Here is a 21,850-nt window from a genome sequence, read left to right on the forward strand (position 1 = left end):
TATACTTGATGAGCAGTTTTTATCTGGGCTTTGGACCAGGGGGTCCTTTTCTGGTCATATTTATATTTCACAAGTTGATTAGATGGTCTAATGCTGAATGCAAAAGGCATCTTTAATTACAAAAGCTTTCACATTGAAGAACATCAATTCAAACTTGCTGCACAGACCAAAAACACTGTTGAATGAAACAAGAGATGTGAGTAGTATTTACTGGGTCTTATTGATTTCCTATATAAATCCTTTAAGCCACAGAGACTACAAAGGGTGAATCAGACTGCTAAAAGACTTATTGGTGCTCCCCTGCCCACCCTTCAAGAATTGTATACATCCAAAGTGAAAAAAGAATGGCTCAGAAAATCACTGGATCACTCACATCAAAGCCATCTACTTTTTAAACTTTTGCCATCTGGCTGGTGTTACAGAACAAGTTTTTTCCCCCAGCCAGTCTACTTCATGAACAGTTAAATGCTTTTCCAATTGTATAATAAAACGTGCAATCTTCTTCTTATTTTTCTTCTTTCGGCTTTTACAGGGGGGTCCCTCTACATCTGCCTCTTTCAAACCAACTACCTGCATGTCTTCTCTCACCACACCCATAAACCTCCTCCTTGGTCTTCCTCTTTTGCTTTTTTGTTCATGTTCATTTTTCTGGTATTCCTACAGGTTTACAATGTTTTGCTAGACAATAGAGGTCTGGCACACTAAGCCGTCCACCCACAGTTCTGAAAATATATTTCCTTTTCTTATAATAACGTAGTAGATCACACACACACACACACACACACACACACACACACACACACACACACACACACAGAGAGAGCTCGTCCTGTATTTGCGCATGCGTACACGCACACAAATTACCTGCTGCATCCGGGACACCGAGACATTTTGCGGTTACGTCGTTTGAGGTATGTAACATTAGCCACCTGTAAAAACAATAAACATTCACTGTTGTTGTTTGCATTCACTGCACGCTTTTACTTTGACGATATTATGTAATCTGGACAAAATTAAAATAATTAGAATAACATAGAGAAGATGACTTCAGAGCCATCAATTATATTGCGTGTTAATAAGGCCCAACTTCCGCATGATGAATGACCCGTATAAACTTCCGTGTTCTGTACAGACAGATAGAAACATTCATACATATGATTGTCATAAAGCTATAAAACATACATTATACATATATATATATATATATGTATATATATATATATATATATATATATATATATATATATAACACACATACTTATCTGTATTTGTTTGTCTCTATGTTAAGCAGGTGTAGCGCGCGCTGAATATAGGAAGATACAAATATTTCTGTTTTATTAATTGATCAGAATCCACATTTGATCCTTTTTAGTACTATTTATTACTAACACTGAATAGTGTTTTAAAGTGTTTTTTTCCTCTAAAAAAACCCTACATAGTTTAATCTCCATTAACATTTCATGTGTAGTAATCCATGACTATAGTTTACAAGATGTGCTCATATTTTATTACTAAACAAACACAATCAAAATCCAAATGCTTTATCTATTATTTTTATTCATTTAGCATTGGAACAGTTTTTCCTCAAACCCCAGAAGATTAAATTTCCCAATTCAAGGTGCAAAGTTTGTCAATAGTGAGGTTGGGTCACTGTCCTCCTCATCTCGAAGTGATAAATAGGTAATAGGTGGCTCCAATGCATGCTCTAGCTTTTTTGACCTTTTATAAACTATGTAAAAAGTTATATCTATACAACCAATGTGTTTATGACTAAATTACAACTAGAGCACGAAGTTCTTCAGAGATCTAGCCATGGGCGTAAATCACGGGGGGGACGGAGGGGACATGTCAGCAGCCCCCCCCCCCCCCATCCGAGGGTTGTCCCCCCCCCAAAAAAAATTGATTTAAAGAATATCACACTCTCTATTGTAAAAAATATATGTATGCATACCCAAGTAATTGTGTAAGCGGAAAAAACGCAAAAATGCATTTAGAAACAGTTGAGTTCCCCCCCTCCCCTTCCTCACAGTGGTTTGACCCACTGCCTGCGTTCCCAGTTCATCTCACCTACTCTACACACACATGAGTCAGGTGTGTGTCTGCGACTTAATTAATGTTCAACTCCATTAACTAGGGGATTTTATTCACTTTAAATAAAGCAATTCTCTTTAATGTAGTTGATGCAGACTCATTCATAAATTAGTGGCGGCAAATTAGCGATGTAATTTCCTATGAATCTGCTATATTATCGATTAAAATATGACTTATCTAGTGAACGTTAGCTTGTTTACAATAGCTTGTAGCATAGTGCACTGACACTAACACGCCAAAGCCGTTTCCCATGCACTGTTTTATTTGGGACGACTTGGTATAATGTTAATTTAACATTTACGGCCACAATTAGCATATTGTTTATCTGTGCATTTACTAAATGAACACTGTGCTACGTCTGAACTGACCCCACTGTATTTTTATAATCAATTCCTATTCTGTTTTTAAGTGTCTTAATGAATTTTAAATAAAAAGTTTTTCACTGTGGGGACACTGTGTCTTTATAAGTACAATTTGACTGTATTATTTGTGTGTCCCCCCCCCCCCCCCACCTAAAGCAAGCTGGCCCACAATTGTCCCACAAATCCTGTGGTAAATATTGCAGTTCACGTAATGCATTGTGCACAAGCTGTAAAAAAATAATTCTATAAGGTTAAACCCCCTACCTTTTTTTATTTAATAATATTGCTTATGCCACAGTTACTGACAATTGAGATAATCTCACATGAATATCTATTTTAGACATTCTTAGAGAATGTTTAGGATAATGAATCAATGTCTGGCAATTGCAATATTACATTTATTTATATTTATCCTTAATAATATAAACTGTCTTTGCTACAGTAGGACTTCTGACGTTGCCTTCAGGAAATCAGCTTTTTAGAAAATGTACCTTTTATTTACGCCAAACTTGGCTGCATGGCATAGACAATGCTAATCCAGATTTCACCATTTCCAATTTGATACCATGAATATATTGACTTTTATATATCTTTATATATTATATATGACCCTTATTCACACTCTAAGAGACACATAAGCCTTGTTGCTGTGTTGCATTTGAAAGAAAGTGCTATCTGCCCTCTTCTGTGTATACAAGTTTTTTTAATCTGATTGACTAGAGAAACTTGTAATCAGTGTTATTCTCTCCAGAAGAATCAGTCATGGGAAATTTAGGACTTTTTTAAAACATCCTTCCAATGTTGCTAATACATTCTTTTTTCTTCTGGTGTTATTTGTCATAGATGCTGTTTCGTGAACTTCTCTAATTCCAGTCTTGGATGGATTGAATCCTGCACAGCTTGGAGAGCTCATTTTGTAAAAACAAAAACAGATTCATCAGTTAACTTTCAGGATTAATAGGCATTTACAGAATTAGCCAGAGCATCTGTTCAGGACTCTGTTCCTTCAGACTGTAAATTTCATCACAGGTTTAGAAAGTGTATAAATATCTAAATTTGTTAGTAAAAACCGGCAGAGGTAGCAAAGGTGAGCTTCTCTGATGGTTAGCAAGCATTACGTTATTGTAAGAGCACAAAAGTCAGTTAACATTTTGCAGAGACCAGAACAGCTCTACTGTTGAATGAAATTTGGATTTTTTTTATATATGTATATAAAACAGACTTTCACTGTTCATCACCACTGATTATTGCTTTTAAAGCAAGACCACATTCTCTACCATGTCCAGAGACTCCAAGATTGCGGTGGTGGGTGCAGGGTTTGCAGGTTTGGCTGCAGCTATGTCTTTGATCCAGGCTGGATTTCAAAATGTCAAGATCCTTGAGGCTAAAGACCGAGTAGGAGGTAGAGTTTGCACCACTAAACCATTTACAGAGAACATCATTGAACTTGGAGCTAACTGGATTCATGGGCAGAATAAGAATTGCCTTTACCAGTTAGCAAAAAAACATAATCTGCTAGCTGAAAAAGCTTTGGTAGACCATTCTAAGAGTTCTCGAGACTACTTTTTTAAGAATGGCGGAAAACACTTGCCAAATGAAATTGTTGATAAAGTGAAATCTTTATTTGAAAAACTCATCTCCAAGGCATTTGAGGCCGAGTTGGCTCGCAGGTATAAAGGCTTTACTTTGGGAGATTACCTTGATGTGTCCTATAGTGAATCTGATTTAGCATCTTCCAAAGATGGATCAGGTATTTTTGAATGGTGCAAAAGAAGTGAATGCACAGATGAGGCTGTCTCCTCTCTATACGAAGTGTCTGCATCTCAGGATAGCGATTATATTGATCTGGATGGGGAGTTCTATAATTCCCTGGGTCCTGGGGGTTATCAAGCAATTTTAGATCTTCTTCTGAAAGGTCTACCTCCAGGAACCATTCTGAGCAACACAGCCGTAAAAAGCATCCAGTGGGACTTGACAACAAACTCCCAAGACAACAAGGGCAAAGAGAACCATCCTGTAAAAGTGATTTGTGAAAATGATCAGATCTTTGAAGCTGATCATGTGATTGTGACTGTATCTCTGGGGGTTTTAAAACAACAAGCAAGAACCATGTTTGAACCTGCCTTACCCAAATCAAAGCTGGATGCTATTGAGAGACTCGGCTTTGGTACTGTGGACAAGATCTTCCTGTGTTTTACGGAACGATTTTGGCCAGAAGACTGTGCAGGAATCCAGCTTGTGTGGGACGAGGGACCTGAAGATAAAGCAGTCTATACCAGTCAAGACAAAGACGATGCATGGAAAGAGACCTGGTTTAAAAAGATCTCTGGCTTTGACACTGTGGCTCGCCATCCTACAGTGCTCTGTGGCTGGATTACAGGCAGAGAGGCTCTTCATATGGAGACACTGCAGGACAGCGAGGTTGGAGATATCTGTGTAAGGTATTCAACAATAATACTATACCATAAATGTTTGGCTAATTTTGTTTGGAAAAACGATATAGCTAAAACCTATGCTTTTTCTTTGAAAGATTACTCAGATCCTTTACCAGCTGGTCTGTTCCTGATGTCTCCAAAGTTCTGATAACCAAATGGGGTCATGATTCCAATGTCTATGGCTCTTATAGCTTCATTCCCGAGGGGGTCAATGGTATAAAAAAACAAAAAGAACTAGCAATGCCACTTCCTCCTCAGATAAAAGCTTCAAACAGTAAGGTATATAACTTACTTCTAGTTATGCTTCTTCTATTAATACTATTAAATACCTTCGATTTAATACACAACTGTTACCACATTTTTTGTTCTTCTGATCCTCACACTCATGTGCCCATACTAAAACTATCCTCAGTAACACAGATTAGTCCCAGATTAGCTTTTATAGCATTCTCAACTCTTTTGATTTTATATATATATATATATAATATTTTTAGCTTTTACTACGGTTCTTTGTAAAAAATGCTGTAGTATTAATTAGGTTTTGGGTAGTAAGCATTATAAAGATGTTCTACTTCCAAGTAGAACATTTTTATAATGCTTACTATGCTTTAAACTCGTTTTTTTTAGTTTGTCCAACTGTGAGAACCTTTTAAATGTTTCATGGTGAACATTTAAGAGTTTCTCACAGTTGGACAAACTAAAAAAACCCAGTTTAAAGCATAGTAAGCATTATAAAAATGTTCTACTTGGAAGTAGAAAACACCCCCCCCATTCTTTTTCCCGTCTCTTGATCTTTACACTAATTATACTCTAATACACCTGAGTTCATAAGGTACTGTTTATGCATACCTGAACAATAGTTTTAGTAGCTTTTACACATTCTGCTTTTTAAAAATCTTCTGCACGTGTTAGTCAAGTCAATATTCAGTGCTTATTATCTCTGTGCTGGTAAAGAGCAAATCATTTAAAATGTTCACACACAGAAGTGTGAGAGGAAACTTTACACTAATTTATTTCTTGTTTAAAGCCGCTACAGGTGCTGTTCGCAGGTGAAGCCACACATTTGAACTTCTACACCACAACCCATGGAGCCTATCTGTCAGGGGTCAGAGAAGCACAGAGACTCATTAACCATTACTCTCATTAAGCTATTAAGACATATGTCTATAAATAATGGGTATACTAGTATTTGGTTTTATTGTTTTACTCATTTAAATGATAAAATATGAAAGCTTTTAGTTTTATGATAGTAATAATTTGAAGAATAATTATTGGTGCAGTGTGCAGTTTGTAACAAAGAAAGAAAGAAAATGAAGACTCGGTCATTTAATAAAAATTTTAATGAAGAAAAAAAAGATCTGTTGGATGTGATTATTTGCAGTTAAAGGGTATATAGGGTTTTGGCCAACAGCAGAAATCTTTCTAACAAATATTTTAGTGTATAAGTCAACAGTAGAAAATCTAAATATTACTATGTTTCACTAGGTGGCACTATTGTACAGTTTGCCCTCACTAATGGTACTATGTGAAAGTAAACTTTCAGGCAATGTTCAGAGTATGTAAATTGATTTAATTTTTTATTTAAGTAATCAGTCGATTATATGTAAAATCAAATAAAGCAGATGATTTCATACGTGGAGGTTTCAAACTAAATAAAATACTAAATACGAGACCTGAGCTGAGGCCTAAAAAAAAAAACGCAACTAGAATCAGGCTGCCGAAGGTTGTGATTTCAGTTTCAAAATGACCGTGACTGGATTTTCCGAGTTGCAGCAATGTGCAATAGTCCTCTTTCTTTTAACAGCTAATCTTATGAAACACTAGAATACTTACTAATGGAAATGATCACATCATTTAAAGAGAGTAAATCCCAAAGAATACAGTGCTATAGTATTATTCTCAAGTAGTATATTGTGTATGGGGTACTTTATAGGCTGTCTTCAAAATTAAACTGCAATACGCTGTTGACATCAGGGCTCATGGGCTTTAATTTACTTTTTGTTCTGGCACATTATAACAAGGACATGGTTCCAGGGCCGCTGGAAGTAATTTTGAACAGGGGGTGCTGTAAAAATTTTTATTTTTATTTTTTTTGACAAAAAAAACCTATGGGCCTATTTAGAATACATAAAAAAAAAAATAACATAGGGCTGTGACGATGGCAGTTTTTTTTTTTTTTTTTTTACCACCGCGGTGGTAGTGGACCAAATACCGGCGGTGTTGCGGTGGTTGGGGGGTTGTTTTGAAATAATAATAATAAAAAAAACCCCAAAGAAACAACACACTAAAGCCTGTAAAGCATTGAAATAAATATCAGTAAATACTGGTAACTTACATAATATAATAAAGTTGAATCCATTAAAAAAAAAAACATAAAAAAAAACAACAGTTTTATATTTCCACACAAAGACGCGTTATAGCCTCCCGCTCTGCGCTTTGAGAGGGATGTGGAACACGAGCAGGAAAGAGACCACCGATCTCTTTTTCTGATATCTTCATGTTGTTGTAAAAGGTACGAAGAGCTAATTTTATCTACCACAAGGGCAAGGCATTTAGGCTATGTTTGCGCGCTGCCAGAGAAAGCCAAACTAAAATCACCCGCGCGTGTGAAACGCGCTTTACAAATTAACTTAAAAAATCAATATAATTAAAATAATCAAAATAATTAAATTAAAATCCAAAATACACTTAATAGCCTACGTGTGTCAAAATCATTTCCTAAAATATTCATAAGGAATTTATAAATTGTGCAAAATATTTTTAATAGGCCTACATTTAAAAAAAATCTCTCTCTCGCCAATAGGGGGTGCTGCAGCACCCCCAGCACCCCCACTTCCTGCGGCCATGCATGGTTCTCATGCTTATGAATATGTATTTTGCCAGTATGTTATTTTACCCTTTATGAACACTGCATATGTTTGCATGTATTGTTTTAGAATATGACAAAACTAATTACACTAAGCAAAGAATAAAGCATATAATTGACCTGTGTGGGTTTTTAATTCCAGCCAAATTTGAGACTAATACTAAAGACGGTCAGGAATACATTATTTCAAATATGAGGAGGTGTAACTGTGAAAGGAAGGAAGGAAATAACTATGGAATGTTGTAAAGAAGCACTGTAGGGAATAATAATTGGCATGAGAATGTTTAATTCAATTCATAGAGTTTTAAATATATTATTAATATTATTTTTCCACTGGCAAGTGTATGGAAACAACACAACAGGTAACAATGATTTCCTTCGGAGTATATTAAATGTTTATTTGGCATAAGAATTATTACAGTGATATCCGTAGGCTCCTTGAACACTGCAAGGGACTAAAATAAAACTGCTGAGTCATTTTTAGTTCCAACTCAAATTTGTCACTGTAAGAAAACAGTACTGTGAAAAAGCTGCCTATCAACCAAAGAATTTAACTTGTATTGCCCGTTTAATCACTTTCTAGTACTCTAGTACCGATTCGATGTATTTCAGAAAAGAAATGGACTTAAGTTACTTAATTTGATATAAGACACTTAGCATAAAATGTATGTAAACAAACAGATTTATAATTTCACAATAGGGCAGTCATCTTTACTGTCATCTAATGTCATTGCCCTTCCAATTGGACATTTATAAGGATGAAGGATTCCTGTTGTCGCTATTAAAACAGGCCCTTCTGTTTCTTTAGGTTCTGCTGTTTCCACATGGGCATGCAATAGAAATCCATCGGTGAAACGCCCAAGACTAAAAGGAAGTCTTCTTCTGAGAGATAATCCTGAGGACAAAGGAAATTTGAGTCCATGTCATAGTCCAAGATAGCACTAATCTAACCATTGCACATATAATATATATATAATATATATGTAATAGCCTCCTTTTTTTGCACTCCATATAATTTTGCACATATGCATTCAAAATTTGCATAAACACTGTATACAATATCTCATTCATTAGACCATTGTACTCATTGTATATAACCCCCTTTCTGTGTACTGTTTATTTATATTAATATCATTTAATAATTTATCATTATTTATTCATATCAACCTGTACATATGTAAATATTTTGCACGGCTATCAACAAACTTCAGGTTAGATGCTACATTCATTTTGTTGCCTTGTATCGTAACTTGTGCACAAGTTGTAAAAAAAAATAATAAATCAATTTATCATGTGTTGATCATAAAATAAGAAATAAAATGTTTTCTTTGAATAAAATATTTCCAGGCATGCTTTTATAGGACAAAAAACACTGGGGGTAGTGCATTAGGTTACATGATTTTTTTTCTTGTGTTTTATTACTCAAATAACAGTTTTGTGTGTTATGTGAATAAAGCAGTAGGATATTTATTCAGTTATGGGTACTTGATGCAAATACCTCTCTTCTGGCAGGGTCGACACCTTCAGGCAGATTCTCTGCTGGGCAGTTCACTATCTTTTCTGCAGGATGTTTTGGCAGTATAGTGGGGGACAATGGGACTTTTCCAGTATTATTTGAGTTGGTGTAATTGTTGGTCAGGTCCTAAATTTACAACACATGGTCAGTGGTTGTTGGCCACCAGCACAAGCTACTAGCAAAACTATATATATATATATATATATATATATAAATACCATTAGATTACAACCCACCACTGTGATCTTGATGATGTCTGTTGCATCTCCAAGCTCAGACTTCAGTTCCTCATAGGACTTCCCACCCTGAGAAAGGAGAGTAATAATCTAAGTTTGTGATTATTACTGCTTTGGGGATTTCAACTCTTACATCATGTAAAGCAAAATGAACAGTGATCTTAGCAAGTGTTAAACTTATTCAAATGTGCATACGCTCCACATGTGAGGGTCCCAGGCAAAGAACCATCCAGTGAAGGTAGGTGGCTCGAACCCCTGCTTGACCACTAGGATTGGTGTGTCTGGGTCACGTCCAGCAGGATGGCTTTTCAGGTATTCTTGTGCTGTAATCACAGCTTCCTTCTTCTCTATTTCATTGGCTCCTTTTCCAATCCACAAGAATATCTGATCAATGGAGAAGTGCTTTCAGTTACTGCTTGATGGCACAGTTTATTATTATTTCATTTTTTTTTTTTTCATTTCATCTTCTCCCGCTTATCCGTAATTTGGGTCGCGGGGGCAGCAGTCTTAGCAGATTCCCCGGACACTTCTCAGTGTCCGGGGATCGGGCTGTCAAGGCCCCCGCCTTCGACTTCTGCCCAATCCTCTCAGCACCGGTCCCTTACGGTCCCTCCTGCAGGTGGTGAGCCCACGGGAAGGCGGCCCCACGTCGCTCTGACGTCACGGTCCTTGATTTATTTTTCTCGTAAGTTTATTATTATTATTATTGTTATTATTATTATTAGATTTTTCGATTATTGTAATTCTATGTAAAAATAATTAAAAGCTATATTCAAGTTTTGCTTAATTTGCAGATAAAAAATGAATACACAGTTGCACACCAAGCTTTCAGCTGAATTTACTTTTGATAAAAAATGACTACTGTCATGCTTTTTTAAATCTATCACTACCAATGTATGCCTTGAGCTTATATAAAGTGGTGCTGCTGAATAGGCTGCAGTCTACATAGGTTTAATATATTTGGAAATCCAGAAAATTTAAATCTACACAAGAGTATATATATCTTCTGCTAAAAAAGGAGCAAGACCACTAACCTGGTCCCAGATGTCTAGCAGCATAATGTCATCCTCATCCAAGTCTGTCTGATCGAAGTTTGTAATCTCAGTTGCGATAAATCTACCAGTCTGATTGGAGCACTCAAAGAGGCATGGAGTAATTTGACTGTTTTCCTCCTGCAGTCTAGTCATGAGAAGAGAAACTTGACCGTAAAATAAATTGTCAGATTTTATGAATTGAGGTATTTACTATTTTATGTCATTTCACCTTTTGTTATTGGCATACTGGGACTTTCCACCAAGGTTTAACCAGAAATCAGCAGGTTCTTGACCTTCTGCTATGACAAGCTTCTCTCTCTTAGAAATGATGTCTGCCAGAGTTTTACCCATCTCTCTTTCATCCCCACTGCAACCCTATAGGAAAAGAGAACAAATGATTATACTTTTAACATTCAGTTTTTGTGAGTCTTTTGTGTGTAACATTCAACACTGTGGAATATATTCTGGGAACAACAGGCACAAAGTAGCATATGCCTTGGATGGAATGGCACTCTCAAACATTCATTCACACTTAAGAACAAATTTGGCAATCAAATGCTAAACCTGTGAGAAACAAACAGTATATGCTTGACTATAAAGAAAATGCAGATGGTACCTTTTTTATTTCAAACAAATGGAATCTGGGTTTCTCTTAATGGAAAGTTGTTTTTTACACTTAATTTTCTAAATTGTATGTTCCTTAGTGTTAGAAGTAATGCATTCCAACCTTATTGCTGATCATATTATGTTTTAATTAAAACAGAATTGGCATTGATACTCACCTTTCCGTACCAAAGATAGCAACAGTTGGGGGTACTAAGTACAAACACGTCATTGGAGTTGAGTAAGGACGAGCGAGCAGACACCTGAACTGCACGAGTGTTTAACTCATTTGAACCATAGACGTGGAACAGTCTTGGTCCTGATGGATCATAAGAAGAGTTGTCTTTGGAACTGCCTTCCTACAAATCAATAGAGAGTATGAGGAAGTTAAGATGACAGTTTTGTATGTAGGCCAGATTGTTGTCAGATATATAGAATACACAGACAAATATTTATATAAATATAAAGTATACAAATAGATATATAAAATATCTAAATCTGAAACTGGAGGAATCTTAATTATTTGTCACATTAAATAACAGAAAGTGCTGATGTTGATTTGCCTTTTCAAATCCGAGGATACACATTTTTGCCAGCTTTAACTTTGCTAGAATTTGATGATACATTTAATGATCTTTATACAGTTTAATACAACTTAACTTTAAACAATTAATTGAATATCGGCACTTGGAATGCAGCCTTGTGCCTACTGTTAAATCACAGTTGTAGTGTTATTCAGTATGTCAGCACGGATGCTATTAAAATTAGTAGAATATATAGGTTTTAAAGCAAATGCGGATAGGAGTAGCAAGGCTGAGTTGGGTAACTAATACAGTAAAGCCCAAATAATATTTTAATAATATATTATATTTTTTAAATCACAAGTTAGAAAATAGAGGTGATGTTCCATTTACATTCTGTGAAGCCTGCAATGGGTTCTGCAATCCTCTCAACCGCACTTGAAGAAGTGCTGAGGTGTAATAAGTCATTCTGAAACCCCCTAAATGGCTATTCAGTGCTCATGCCCACCTCATAAATGACCATCTTGCCCTTGAAAATGGCCATAAGGTGCATGGGTTCCTTCCCCATAGGCACTCGAACTTGCACTGGTTCCCCATTATATTTTTGGTCTAGGATGACTGCTTGATATGCAGATGCTGTCAGTTCTGCTGTGCTTGCATGACGACCCTTGAACAAATGATAAAAGATACGGTATGAAAACAGTCTGTACAAATATGACTGACCAATAATTGTGAATACATTGCACTGTGTCAAGTATATGATAACATATGCACATACTTGCCAAATGTAAAGAATGTAGTGTATTTTGTTGTTGACTTCATATTTGTAAAGGATAAGGTAGCAGTCACCACCATAGAAATGCCCCAGCCACTTTCTCTCCACAGGGACTAGTTCATTATCCTGTATTCTCCAAACCTGGAAGACAAAAATGACATCTTCTTGTTAAAACTGCTTCTGGGCTGATTTCTTAACACTTCTAAATAAATGTTCACTTCCACTTCTGCAAATAGCACATGACACGTATGTGCTAATGAGTAAGAAGACACTTATTGTGATATTTTGAAGCATTCATGACAACAGCTAGAGGTTACAACTGCAAACTAAAAGTCAAAACATGAATATATACTTTATGGATGCATTAAAATTAACATTCATACTTAATGGAACCATTAATTATTGCAAAGGTAAATCTTATTGTAAACATGATCCTACACCAGTACCTGACTTTACTAATATCGTTGTTGCTGAATGAGCACAAATCTTCACAAATACACTTTAGAAATCTAGCAAAACATCTTTCCAAGTTATTATAACAGCAAAGGTGGACTGAATGTGGAAGGGGATATTCAAAATTAACATACAAATTTTATGAACAGGCGTCCACAAACTTGTCTATAATGTGCAATATGATACACAAAAAAAATTATGTCACAGTCTGGATTTATGTACAGTAGCCACATATTAGTTTTCAACATTTTGTAAATACTTTTGTATTTAGATGTTGGGTGAGGTAGTATTTATATATATTTTTTCAGCGGTTACAAACCTCGGCTTCACCAGAACCATCATCCACCATTTTTTGCTGAGCTGCAATATCAGGTCTGGCATGCATTGATGTGGCATCAAACTTTATCTGTTCAACCTTGGCTACACAGAAAAAACAAAACAAACATATGGTTATATTTGTACACTAGGATCCACTATCTAATAAACAGTTAACCTGTGCTTACCTATTTTGCCTACAGTATGTGTTGTGCCCAGTCCAGTAGTTTGACCCTTCACTGTCCATTTCTGGAAGAGCTGCTTGAACACAGAGGACTCTGAGCCATCATTTACTGTTTCCACATAGGTAGAGGGAGGATAACCTTTGGCCTTTTTGTATGCCTGAATGTATAAAGTGAGATGTTAGAAAATACTATATGTGCTTTTGCAAATTGAGAGATTGTGTATTTGCAGTTTGTTTCAAAGATTTAAAATACATTTGCAGAACTGAAAAACTCGCTCATTAGATACAAAGTACTGAAAGGTTAATCCCTTTTAAGGGCATGATACTGAGATATATCTCTTACCTCAGCTTTCCCTAGTGCCTCTGACCTCTCCGTTTTGGAGGCCTTCCGGCCCTTCCAGATAAAGATTCGTATTCCACCCTGATCCAGCAAGTAGCAGTCCTGTCAAAGGGATTAGATGCAATATAATCTGATTTTAGTAATCAGGGACATTACTCATACTCAATATTTCCATGGGTGGCAGGTGCTTATCTATTATTATGTCAGTATGCGGATCTCTTATGAGCAAAATATAAATGTACAACATTTTTACGGTACTATTTGCAACATTTACATTGATCCTACACTTGTAAGAAAATACACAAGTTTTTAAGCAAAAGTGCATATTCCTTAAACCTAGTTTTGCTTCCTTGTCTCATTTCTTAATTTGCAAAGCTTTTTTTTTTTACAGCTGACCACACATTTTAAGAGAAGTAAATTAGTTTCAATTCCTGAACACTGCACTGTGTTAGCACTGCCTTGTGAGACATTTATATTTTGTTACTTTATATTGATCGTGTCATTGATTGATAAGGGCGTCTTATCTTTCTCCTCATTACTTTATGACACCTGGATCTCTAGCCAATGCATGTGCATGCTCACAGGGTTTAACTTTTATGCAGCGTTTATATCAGCATGGCCTTTGCACAGGGTTGTTCCATCTCTCTAAACTGGTGAAGTACAGTGTATAAAATGCATTTATGCATTTACGCAATGCATAAAAAACAAAAACTGCACCAAATAAATGCTCTCATTCTGGTTTTTCTTCAAAAACACAAAAAGCTGTCATTTGTCTTTAACACTTGAAATTGCATCATACCTTTCTCATTTTCCATTGCATAAGAAAAAAAAAGTAAGGCGCAAAAGGCAGGACTACTTAATATGGAAAAAAAAAAATACAAAATTTTAAATTAAAAACCTTAAACCTTTAGTCAAAACTGATAATTGATATTTATATTTTCTACTTGAGTAAACGTTTATATTGACAAGAGAAAAATAGGTAAGGTGCATAATCAGATTATATAAAGGATACAGTACTTTCACAGCGTGAACTTATTCACATACAATTTTGTTCTTCTATCTGCTCTAAGAGAAACCAGAGTGATTTTAAAAAACCTGCTGTTCTTGCTCCAGTTATGCCAGTGCAGGAACCTTAATTTTTAACCACAGAAATCAAAAAGAGGACAAAGCACAGCATATTAGTTATGTGACATTGCCATATACCATTGTGTTTTTCTTGTACCTGCACCAAAATAGAGCATTAGCAACATGCATAGAATGCGGCATTGAATAATCCCTCAATTCTTGCTTTGACATTCAGGTGTTATATAGTATATTATAATTTTTTTGGGGCTTTTTAAATACAGCATAATTTTTGGGTCTGACAGTTTAATGTATTGTATTTTGTTCTTAGTGTACTTATTTTAATTATTATAAAAAAATATATATCGTATTATTTGACCTTAAAGTATATGTCCACATGATTAAGCATTTTAATCTATGTGTCTTGATACACTGTTCAAATGATACATTTTGACTTTTGACTTACTTTTCTGTGCATATACTGTAGCTCCATGTATCTAATTTTCTTTTACCAGTTGAATGCACTTTATATAATGCCCCTAATGTGAGAGCTTTTCTTACCTCAGGATTTAGCAAGTCTTGTGTTAGTGGCTTCACCGCCACTTCTTGTACCACCAGATTACCTTCAGCATCTGAAATGCTGGCCAAAACAAAAAGACATTTGAGTGTTCATGTAGTAAAGGCATTAATAATTCCTTTATAATCGGGAATAATGCAAAGTGCAATTTTATGGCTCTTACTGAAATAGTTTGATACTGGACTTCATTTTTTCATTCACCACCTCATCCACAATAGCTTCTTTAATGTTCCCTTTTTCACCCAAAGCTTGCTTCATCAGTTTCATGGCTTCCTCAGAAGCGTTTTCATTATCTCCTTCTACCACTGTGACCTGTGCTCGACCGCCTCTCTCTCGGTCACGGACATCTTTCGCCAAATTCATTCCCTAGATAGATAAAAGTAGTTAATTATCTAGCACTGTTGTACCAGAGATTAAAAAGGCTTTACGTTGAAGCATTTAATATTATTTCTGTTTATACTGTTCAAAATGACCATATCATGTCAAGTCAAGAAGCTTTTATTGTCATTTCAACCATATATAGCTGATGCAGTACACAGTAAAATTAAACAATGTTCCTCCTGAATCTGGTGCTACATAAAACAACATAGAGCTACATCACAGAAAACACAGGGCTAAGGACTAGTAAGTGTATATTATGAAAAAAATATTATATAGCTATATATAGCTAATACATATTTTGCTTGTTGAACGAACAGTAAATGTTTACCCTTAGCCTCTCCATCCGATTGCTATCCGGGCCATTCCATTGAATAATGAGATTCCCAAGATCCAGTAGGAACACATCACCTTTATTAAAGCTGTTCCAGCTCATATCCACCTAAACACAGAGCAAAACATTTAATTTAACTTTTTTTTTTACTATTGGATTAAATAAAGTATAAAATATATGTACGTGCATATCTTTTGCATTCATTCTTTTTTCATAGATTGTCTTTCTTATTTTAAAAGTCACTTTTGTTTCTGGACTTTTCTTCCACATATATGAATATTACTTAAAATTGTGTTTTAAAATAGCAAATGGCATTTACTAGAAAATCTTTCTGCATATACAATTTCACTAATAGCATATTTTTCTCATATGTGTCTATTTAAATACAGCATATGTTAAATGATCCTTTTTATTTATTCATTCATACAATTATTTATTTGTACAATATAAGATCATAAGCTCATGGAATTTCCTTGTTGTTTATGTATCTTACAGTTGGTCAAGGTCAATTTTTTTTTCTCAAACAATTTATAAGTCTGAATAGAAGAAGCTCTACTGATGTACCAGAAGTTTTATTTATCTGGTGACACCACATGAACTTTTGGCTTCCTGTGTCAATATATGTGTGAAACTCTTACCTCCCCTGCAACAACATTTTTCTTGCCCTTCACATGCAGTAATCTGCGGACATTGTACGTGTTGGTTTCTACTTGCTTCATCCCCGAAGCTACTCCACCCTTCTTATAACTGTGGGAAAGAGGATGTAAAGGATGTAATGTGGTCATTTTTGTTTTAAACAGAAGTAAATGTTTACTGTGGCCGACTTGACTTATAGTTATCATGACATAGAAAACTGCTTCTTGAAAAAGTAAGCAAAACAAATTATGCCTCTCCCCCCCGACTGTTTTCAGAAAAAGCTTGATGATCAACAACTTGTTCTCTCATTCTAAACTGTGTGAATTAAGTAAAAAATCGTGAAACTCTTGAAAGCTTTGACAAAATAGCAGGTATTGCTAGATGCTTGAGTCACCAGCAGTAGTGAGGCCAATTCCTCCAATCCCAATTCATCAGCTGCTACTGTATATCCTGCAGAGTTCTGAAGGTTATTGCTTACCAGACTATGGCAATTCTAACCAAAACAATGTCGCAATATTTAGTCATTTCCTGATTCGATTACTACAACTTACTAATATTCATTCAAATGCTCTGTTTCTTCTGTATGTTATTTTGTTTGTAAAGATGCAGAACTACACACCCAATTATTATATTTTAATTTTTTTAAAACTCTAAGCATGCTCACAATGTACCTAAGCCGCTTTAGCTCTTGTAAAGTCTTTTAGTTTCTTGCATATATGAGAGCACCTGCCTAGTGAATACATGTAAAATGAAAATACATTAATTAGTGGACGACTTTACATGATTCCTTGTTTGAAATAGCCTCGGAAGGTGGAGCTCTCATAACCCTGGGTCTCCCGATGTTGCACTGCGACACCCCCCAGGTGTTCATCCATCATGGTAGTGTAAATGGCGGCGGCACCCTGCTCATCCACAGAGGTCTCCTTGCCCACCCAGTAGTGAATGTCATAGGTGAATGTGTTACTGGTCTTTTGTGTCTGAAAACATTGAAAACATGTCACAGTCAGCCCACTGACATTCATTTTATTATTTTTTTTTAATTTAGTGTTTAAATATATTAATTATTTGACTGATATCTTGCAGGAATACATACATGTAGTATTAAATAGCTGTCTCCTTCATAAAACTGTCCATATGTTTTGGGAGGACAAGGAACCAGTTCCATTTTCTGTCCATGTAAAACAGAGACATGGTTTTTGAACTAAAAATTTTAAATCAAATAACTAAGTGGACATATTTGCTAAAACCTCACCTCCACTCTCCATATCTGCAGTCCTGGTGTAGTTTTATTGAGGACTTTATTAACTTCGGTCGTTACTTGGACTTGGGGCATGATGCCACATGCAGAATCAGGCACCTGTGATAGGAGATGAGAAAATATAACAATGATAAGATCACAATTATTTTTTTTTGTAATGGAAATAGAACGTTTACAAAATATGATAATCAGACTAGTGTATCAGTTTTTTCTGCCTTGCACCCAGTGATCTCAAGAAAGGCTCCGGATCCACTATTCTGGAAGTGGTAACTGAAACATTGAGTGAAGAATGCCACTTGGATAGAAATAACTTATTCATTGCCATTTCAGTGAGCCAAGTAATTACTAACATTAATCTTGGAGTTTGATTCATTTTGAATTAGTAGCATTTTTGTCTATAACTGTTTGTAGCATGCTTGCTCCAGTTGTTGAAAGTCACTTAGACACTTCAACAGCTTCAGTTTGTGGGAAGTTCCAATATTTTGTGTCGCCATTTGAGATGATCTACAACAGCAAATGTCAAAATTGGCACAAATTCAGAAATAAAAAATGACTATCATATTCAACATTAATCTTCAAAGTCCGTTCTTGAAATCTATTGGGCAAATTCGATTTCATAATTTTTCTTTCCAAATTACAGCAGAGTTACTCTTTTGTTAGTCATATGCACAAAAATAATGTGATTCTTAGCTGTAGTAGAAACACCCTCTTAAACTTCTGCATTTTTGCGATTGCACATGTGCAGCTTCTTTTCTTTTTAATTATGATTACTATTGAATATAAGATGTGTAAATATTTATATATATATATATATATATATATATATATATATATATATATATATATATATATATATATATATATATATATATATATAGTTTTTGTAATGTGGCGCTATTAAAAAAAATCACAGGGAATAAGTTACTGTTTGTGAACATCTTTCACAGGAAGTAAGGTTGATGATAAGCTGAAAGCTGTAAACTGTTATGACAGTGTTTATTTAGCACATCTCTTGTGAGTGCAAACATAACCCAGCTGTTTTAATATGCTGTGGCTTATATATTTAGAATTAAATAATTTAATTGCATCTCTCTTGTTCAGTTTCACATTCACCTACCCTCAGGCATCAAAACCACTAACAATAGCCAATCCACAAACAATGCTGCCACATCGGTCTCTTTTTGTCGATAGAACAGTTGAGACAGCCGAGTTGATAATCTTTGAGTTTGAATAAGTCTACTTTCCCACTGACTAATAGACCTATGTAAAACTTCTCTTACAATGTTCGACAGGTCTCAAGAGATATCTGTCTAGATAAATCTATAAAAAGAAATCTATAAAAAAGAAGTAAAAATGTAATCTTTTACTTCTTGCATAATATATCATGTTTGGCTTTAGGGTTATGATAATGTTTATGGTTTAATTGCCCTACGACTATACTACCTGGGCTGCCATGACTCATTAGTGGGCTGAGATATATATATATATATATATATATATATATATATATATATATCCAAGGCCACATGTGCAAGAGTAAGATATTAGATCTTATCTGTTCCTTGCTTGTCAATTTCTGTTGACCTTGTAACAACTGTAGCATAACCACACCCTTAAAAAATGGCATTCAAAAGATGGTAGTACTGACAGTTTCAAAATGGAGACTAATAAAAGAATTTCAGCACAGCGCTCAGCATAATCAGCACTAAATAGAATTCTGAGTAATTTTTTTTTATTAATGTTAGCTTCACATAGTGTAATTATTGAGCAATTGATATGTGTATGAGCTATGTGTAATGTGAACTTCTAACACTACTTTACTTTTCTATGGACTGAATTCGCATGCAGTATAAGTACTTCAGTCATTTGGAATGCATTAGGATCCAATAGTAATGCATGTATCTATAGCTGATTTGAATGATCATTAAGTTAACTGGAAACTATTAGAAATGGAATTTCTAGATTTAGATGAGCACCAAATAAGCGGACTCACCTGCAGAGAAACACTTACCTAGAAAGAAAGACACAGCAGAGAAGGGTTACAGGAATGAACAGATGGCATCAGAGTGGTTGTACTGCTCACTCCCTACTTTACAGCCCCTGCACTTTGCCTCTCAGGCTGGTTGTCTTTTTCCAGCCACTCAGGGTGATGGTTGCCTTTTATGGTGAGTGTCACGGATCTGCATACAGGTGTGTATAAATGTGTGTGGGTGTGGGTATGTATGTATCTATTGGCAGGCATTAGCTAGAAGCCTCAATGTCAGTAAGTGCAATTAGCAGTATATATCCAGGATAGAGCCAGAATTTGATGTTGAGTTAAATATTAGCTGTGCTGTCTTGGTTTTTAGATGCCACCTAAGCATTAATAAGGTATTTCTATCAAGTTGTGCAGGTCTTCATAAAATATATTCAATTCTGTTTTTTTTTAATAGCGTTCTAAAAATGGACAACTTCCCAAAGCAGCTTTACAGAGATAAATGTGTTATAAAATATGAGTTCATATGCTATTGCCTATAACTTGCCTAAAAATGTATCCCCTCTAGGTTTATCCCTAATGAGCAAGCCAGTGGCAATATTGGCAAGGAAAAGCTCCCTGAGATGGTATGAGGAAAAAATCCTGAGAGGAACCAGCCTCAAAGGGGAAACCAGACTCAAACGGATAACCAGACTAAAAAGGGAAACCATCCTCATCTGAATGTCACCAAATGTCCATTCATAATGGTTCCATCAATTGCAATTTGGGTCCTTAAATGCAGAAGTATTCATGCAAATTGCAGTCCTAAGCCATTGTGGTAGACTGTTTATGTTACAATACAATACAAATACATCCTCATATTATGTATAAACTATGATGTGTTGGAATACATTTCATGTTATACAGGTATTACATTCTGTTTAGCATTACTGTCACACAAAACCAAAGCACGAATATAATTGGATGCATAAAATGCTTGGCCAAACTTGCATGTGATGATGTGATATCAGAATTCTTACAATTCCAATTTGACAAAGTTTGCAGCAAAAACATGCATTTTCCTTAACCTTAAGAATTTATAATTCTTCGACTGTAAATCAGATTTACAGTTCAAAAACTGTTTTTGAGTGTTCCAGGCTTTAGATGGGAAAAAAGTGAATCTTAAATGAGCTGGTTGCGTGTTTATGAGATGCACAGTGATGCACTGTGTTTGCCTCAGCTTTTGTTCTGTGCAACTCATGCAGCAACATGAACATGACAACCCCGGATCCCTTGTGAATGATGCTGTTTACGAGAGGTGCTTTGGAAAAACATATTGCTAGTACCTTTTCTCATTTATAACAAGCAAGCAACCTCTGCCCTTACTCCACACACACACACACACACACACACACACACACACACACACACACACACACACACACACACAAAGTTATAATGATTACAATCTGGTAACTAATCACACCAACATGGACCTCCTGTGTTGTTCTAGAGAATTAACCGAATTGTTGATTTTATAAAAAATACAAATAAATTTTTTCTACCTTACAATTCTTTAATATGATATGAGTATAACTTTCCTACCTGCTTCTGTGATTGTCTTCTTGGCAGCAGATTCTCAACTTGTTCCACTCCGTTTGTGAACTTCAAACTTCAGTACACCACCGTGCCTCCGATTCATTAACTAGTTCCACCGTGGAGGACTGCTAGGGCAGGGCTCATTGTTGAGCTTTAGCCACTGGTGCCTCAGAGACCCTCTTCCCTTTCATTACATAATTTACTCATTATCTTCATGACTGTTATTTGCACTGAGATGCAGATGACCAATGTACAAATAACCAAGTAAGCACTTACTTTCTCTTAGATAATATTTAAATAAAGTGTATTTTAAACCTTGTA

General features: G+C 35.5%; 2 protein-coding genes across 2 annotated transcripts; one reads left to right on the forward strand and one right to left on the reverse strand.

The window, feature by feature from the left end:
* Positions 1-815: 815 nt before the first annotated feature.
* On the forward strand, positions 816-6,243 carry LOC310723960 (spermine oxidase-like). Its single transcript, XM_083537563.1, has 4 exons — positions 816-911; positions 3,297-4,894; positions 4,984-5,167; positions 5,916-6,243. Exons 2-4 carry the CDS (start codon positions 3,732-3,734, stop codon positions 6,033-6,035), a joined length of 1,467 nt encoding a protein of 488 aa, XP_083393689.1. The 5' UTR covers positions 816-911; positions 3,297-3,731; the 3' UTR covers positions 6,036-6,243.
* A 1,883-nt stretch (positions 6,244-8,126) lies between these two features.
* Positions 8,127-21,587, reverse strand: vil1 (villin 1). The gene is made up of 21 exons (XM_083537506.1): positions 21,536-21,587; positions 19,988-20,156; positions 17,971-18,075; positions 17,812-17,886; positions 17,499-17,695; positions 16,721-16,829; positions 16,080-16,190; positions 15,534-15,736; positions 15,355-15,433; positions 13,735-13,833; positions 13,396-13,549; positions 13,212-13,312; positions 12,443-12,580; positions 12,173-12,331; positions 11,323-11,502; positions 10,770-10,915; positions 10,541-10,685; positions 9,702-9,890; positions 9,507-9,575; positions 9,253-9,396; positions 8,127-8,649 (listed from the first exon to the last, which is right to left on the reverse strand). Exons 3-21 carry the CDS (start codon positions 18,049-18,051, stop codon positions 8,536-8,538), a joined length of 2,493 nt encoding a protein of 830 aa, XP_083393632.1. The 5' UTR covers positions 18,052-18,075; positions 19,988-20,156; positions 21,536-21,587; the 3' UTR covers positions 8,127-8,535.
* Between the last annotated feature and the right edge of the window lie 263 nt (positions 21,588-21,850).

Source organism: Silurus aristotelis, assembly GCF_946808225.1.
Source record: "Silurus aristotelis genome assembly, chromosome: 3".
Lineage (NCBI taxonomy): Eukaryota > Metazoa > Chordata > Actinopteri > Siluriformes > Siluridae > Silurus > Silurus aristotelis.

What these genes read in the sequence shown, in the direction of transcription:
- LOC310723960 (XM_083537563.1), top strand. Translation starts at nt 3,732, where the DNA reads ATGTCCAGAGACTCCAAGATTGCGGTGGTGGGTGCAGGGTTTGCAGGT. An exon ending in GTTGGAGATATCTGTGTAAG is followed by an intron (nt 4,895 to 4,983) that starts GTATTCAACAAT and finishes TTTCTTTGAAAG; the next exon opens with ATTACTCAGATCCTTTACCA. An exon ending in TAAAAGCTTCAAACAGTAAG is followed by an intron (nt 5,168 to 5,915) that starts GTATATAACTTA and finishes TCTTGTTTAAAG; the next exon opens with CCGCTACAGGTGCTGTTCGC.
- vil1 (XM_083537506.1), bottom strand. Translation starts at nt 18,051, where the DNA reads ATGCCCCAAGTCCAAGTAACGACCGAAGTTAATAAAGTCCTCAATAAA. An exon ending in AAAATGTTGTTGCAGGGGAG is followed by an intron (nt 16,191 to 16,720) that starts GTAAGAGTTTCA and finishes CTCTGTGTTTAG; the next exon opens with GTGGATATGAGCTGGAACAG. An exon ending in TCGACCCTGCCAGAAGAGAG is followed by an intron (nt 8,650 to 9,252) that starts GTATTTGCATCA and finishes CTTTGTCCTCAG; the next exon opens with GATTATCTCTCAGAAGAAGA.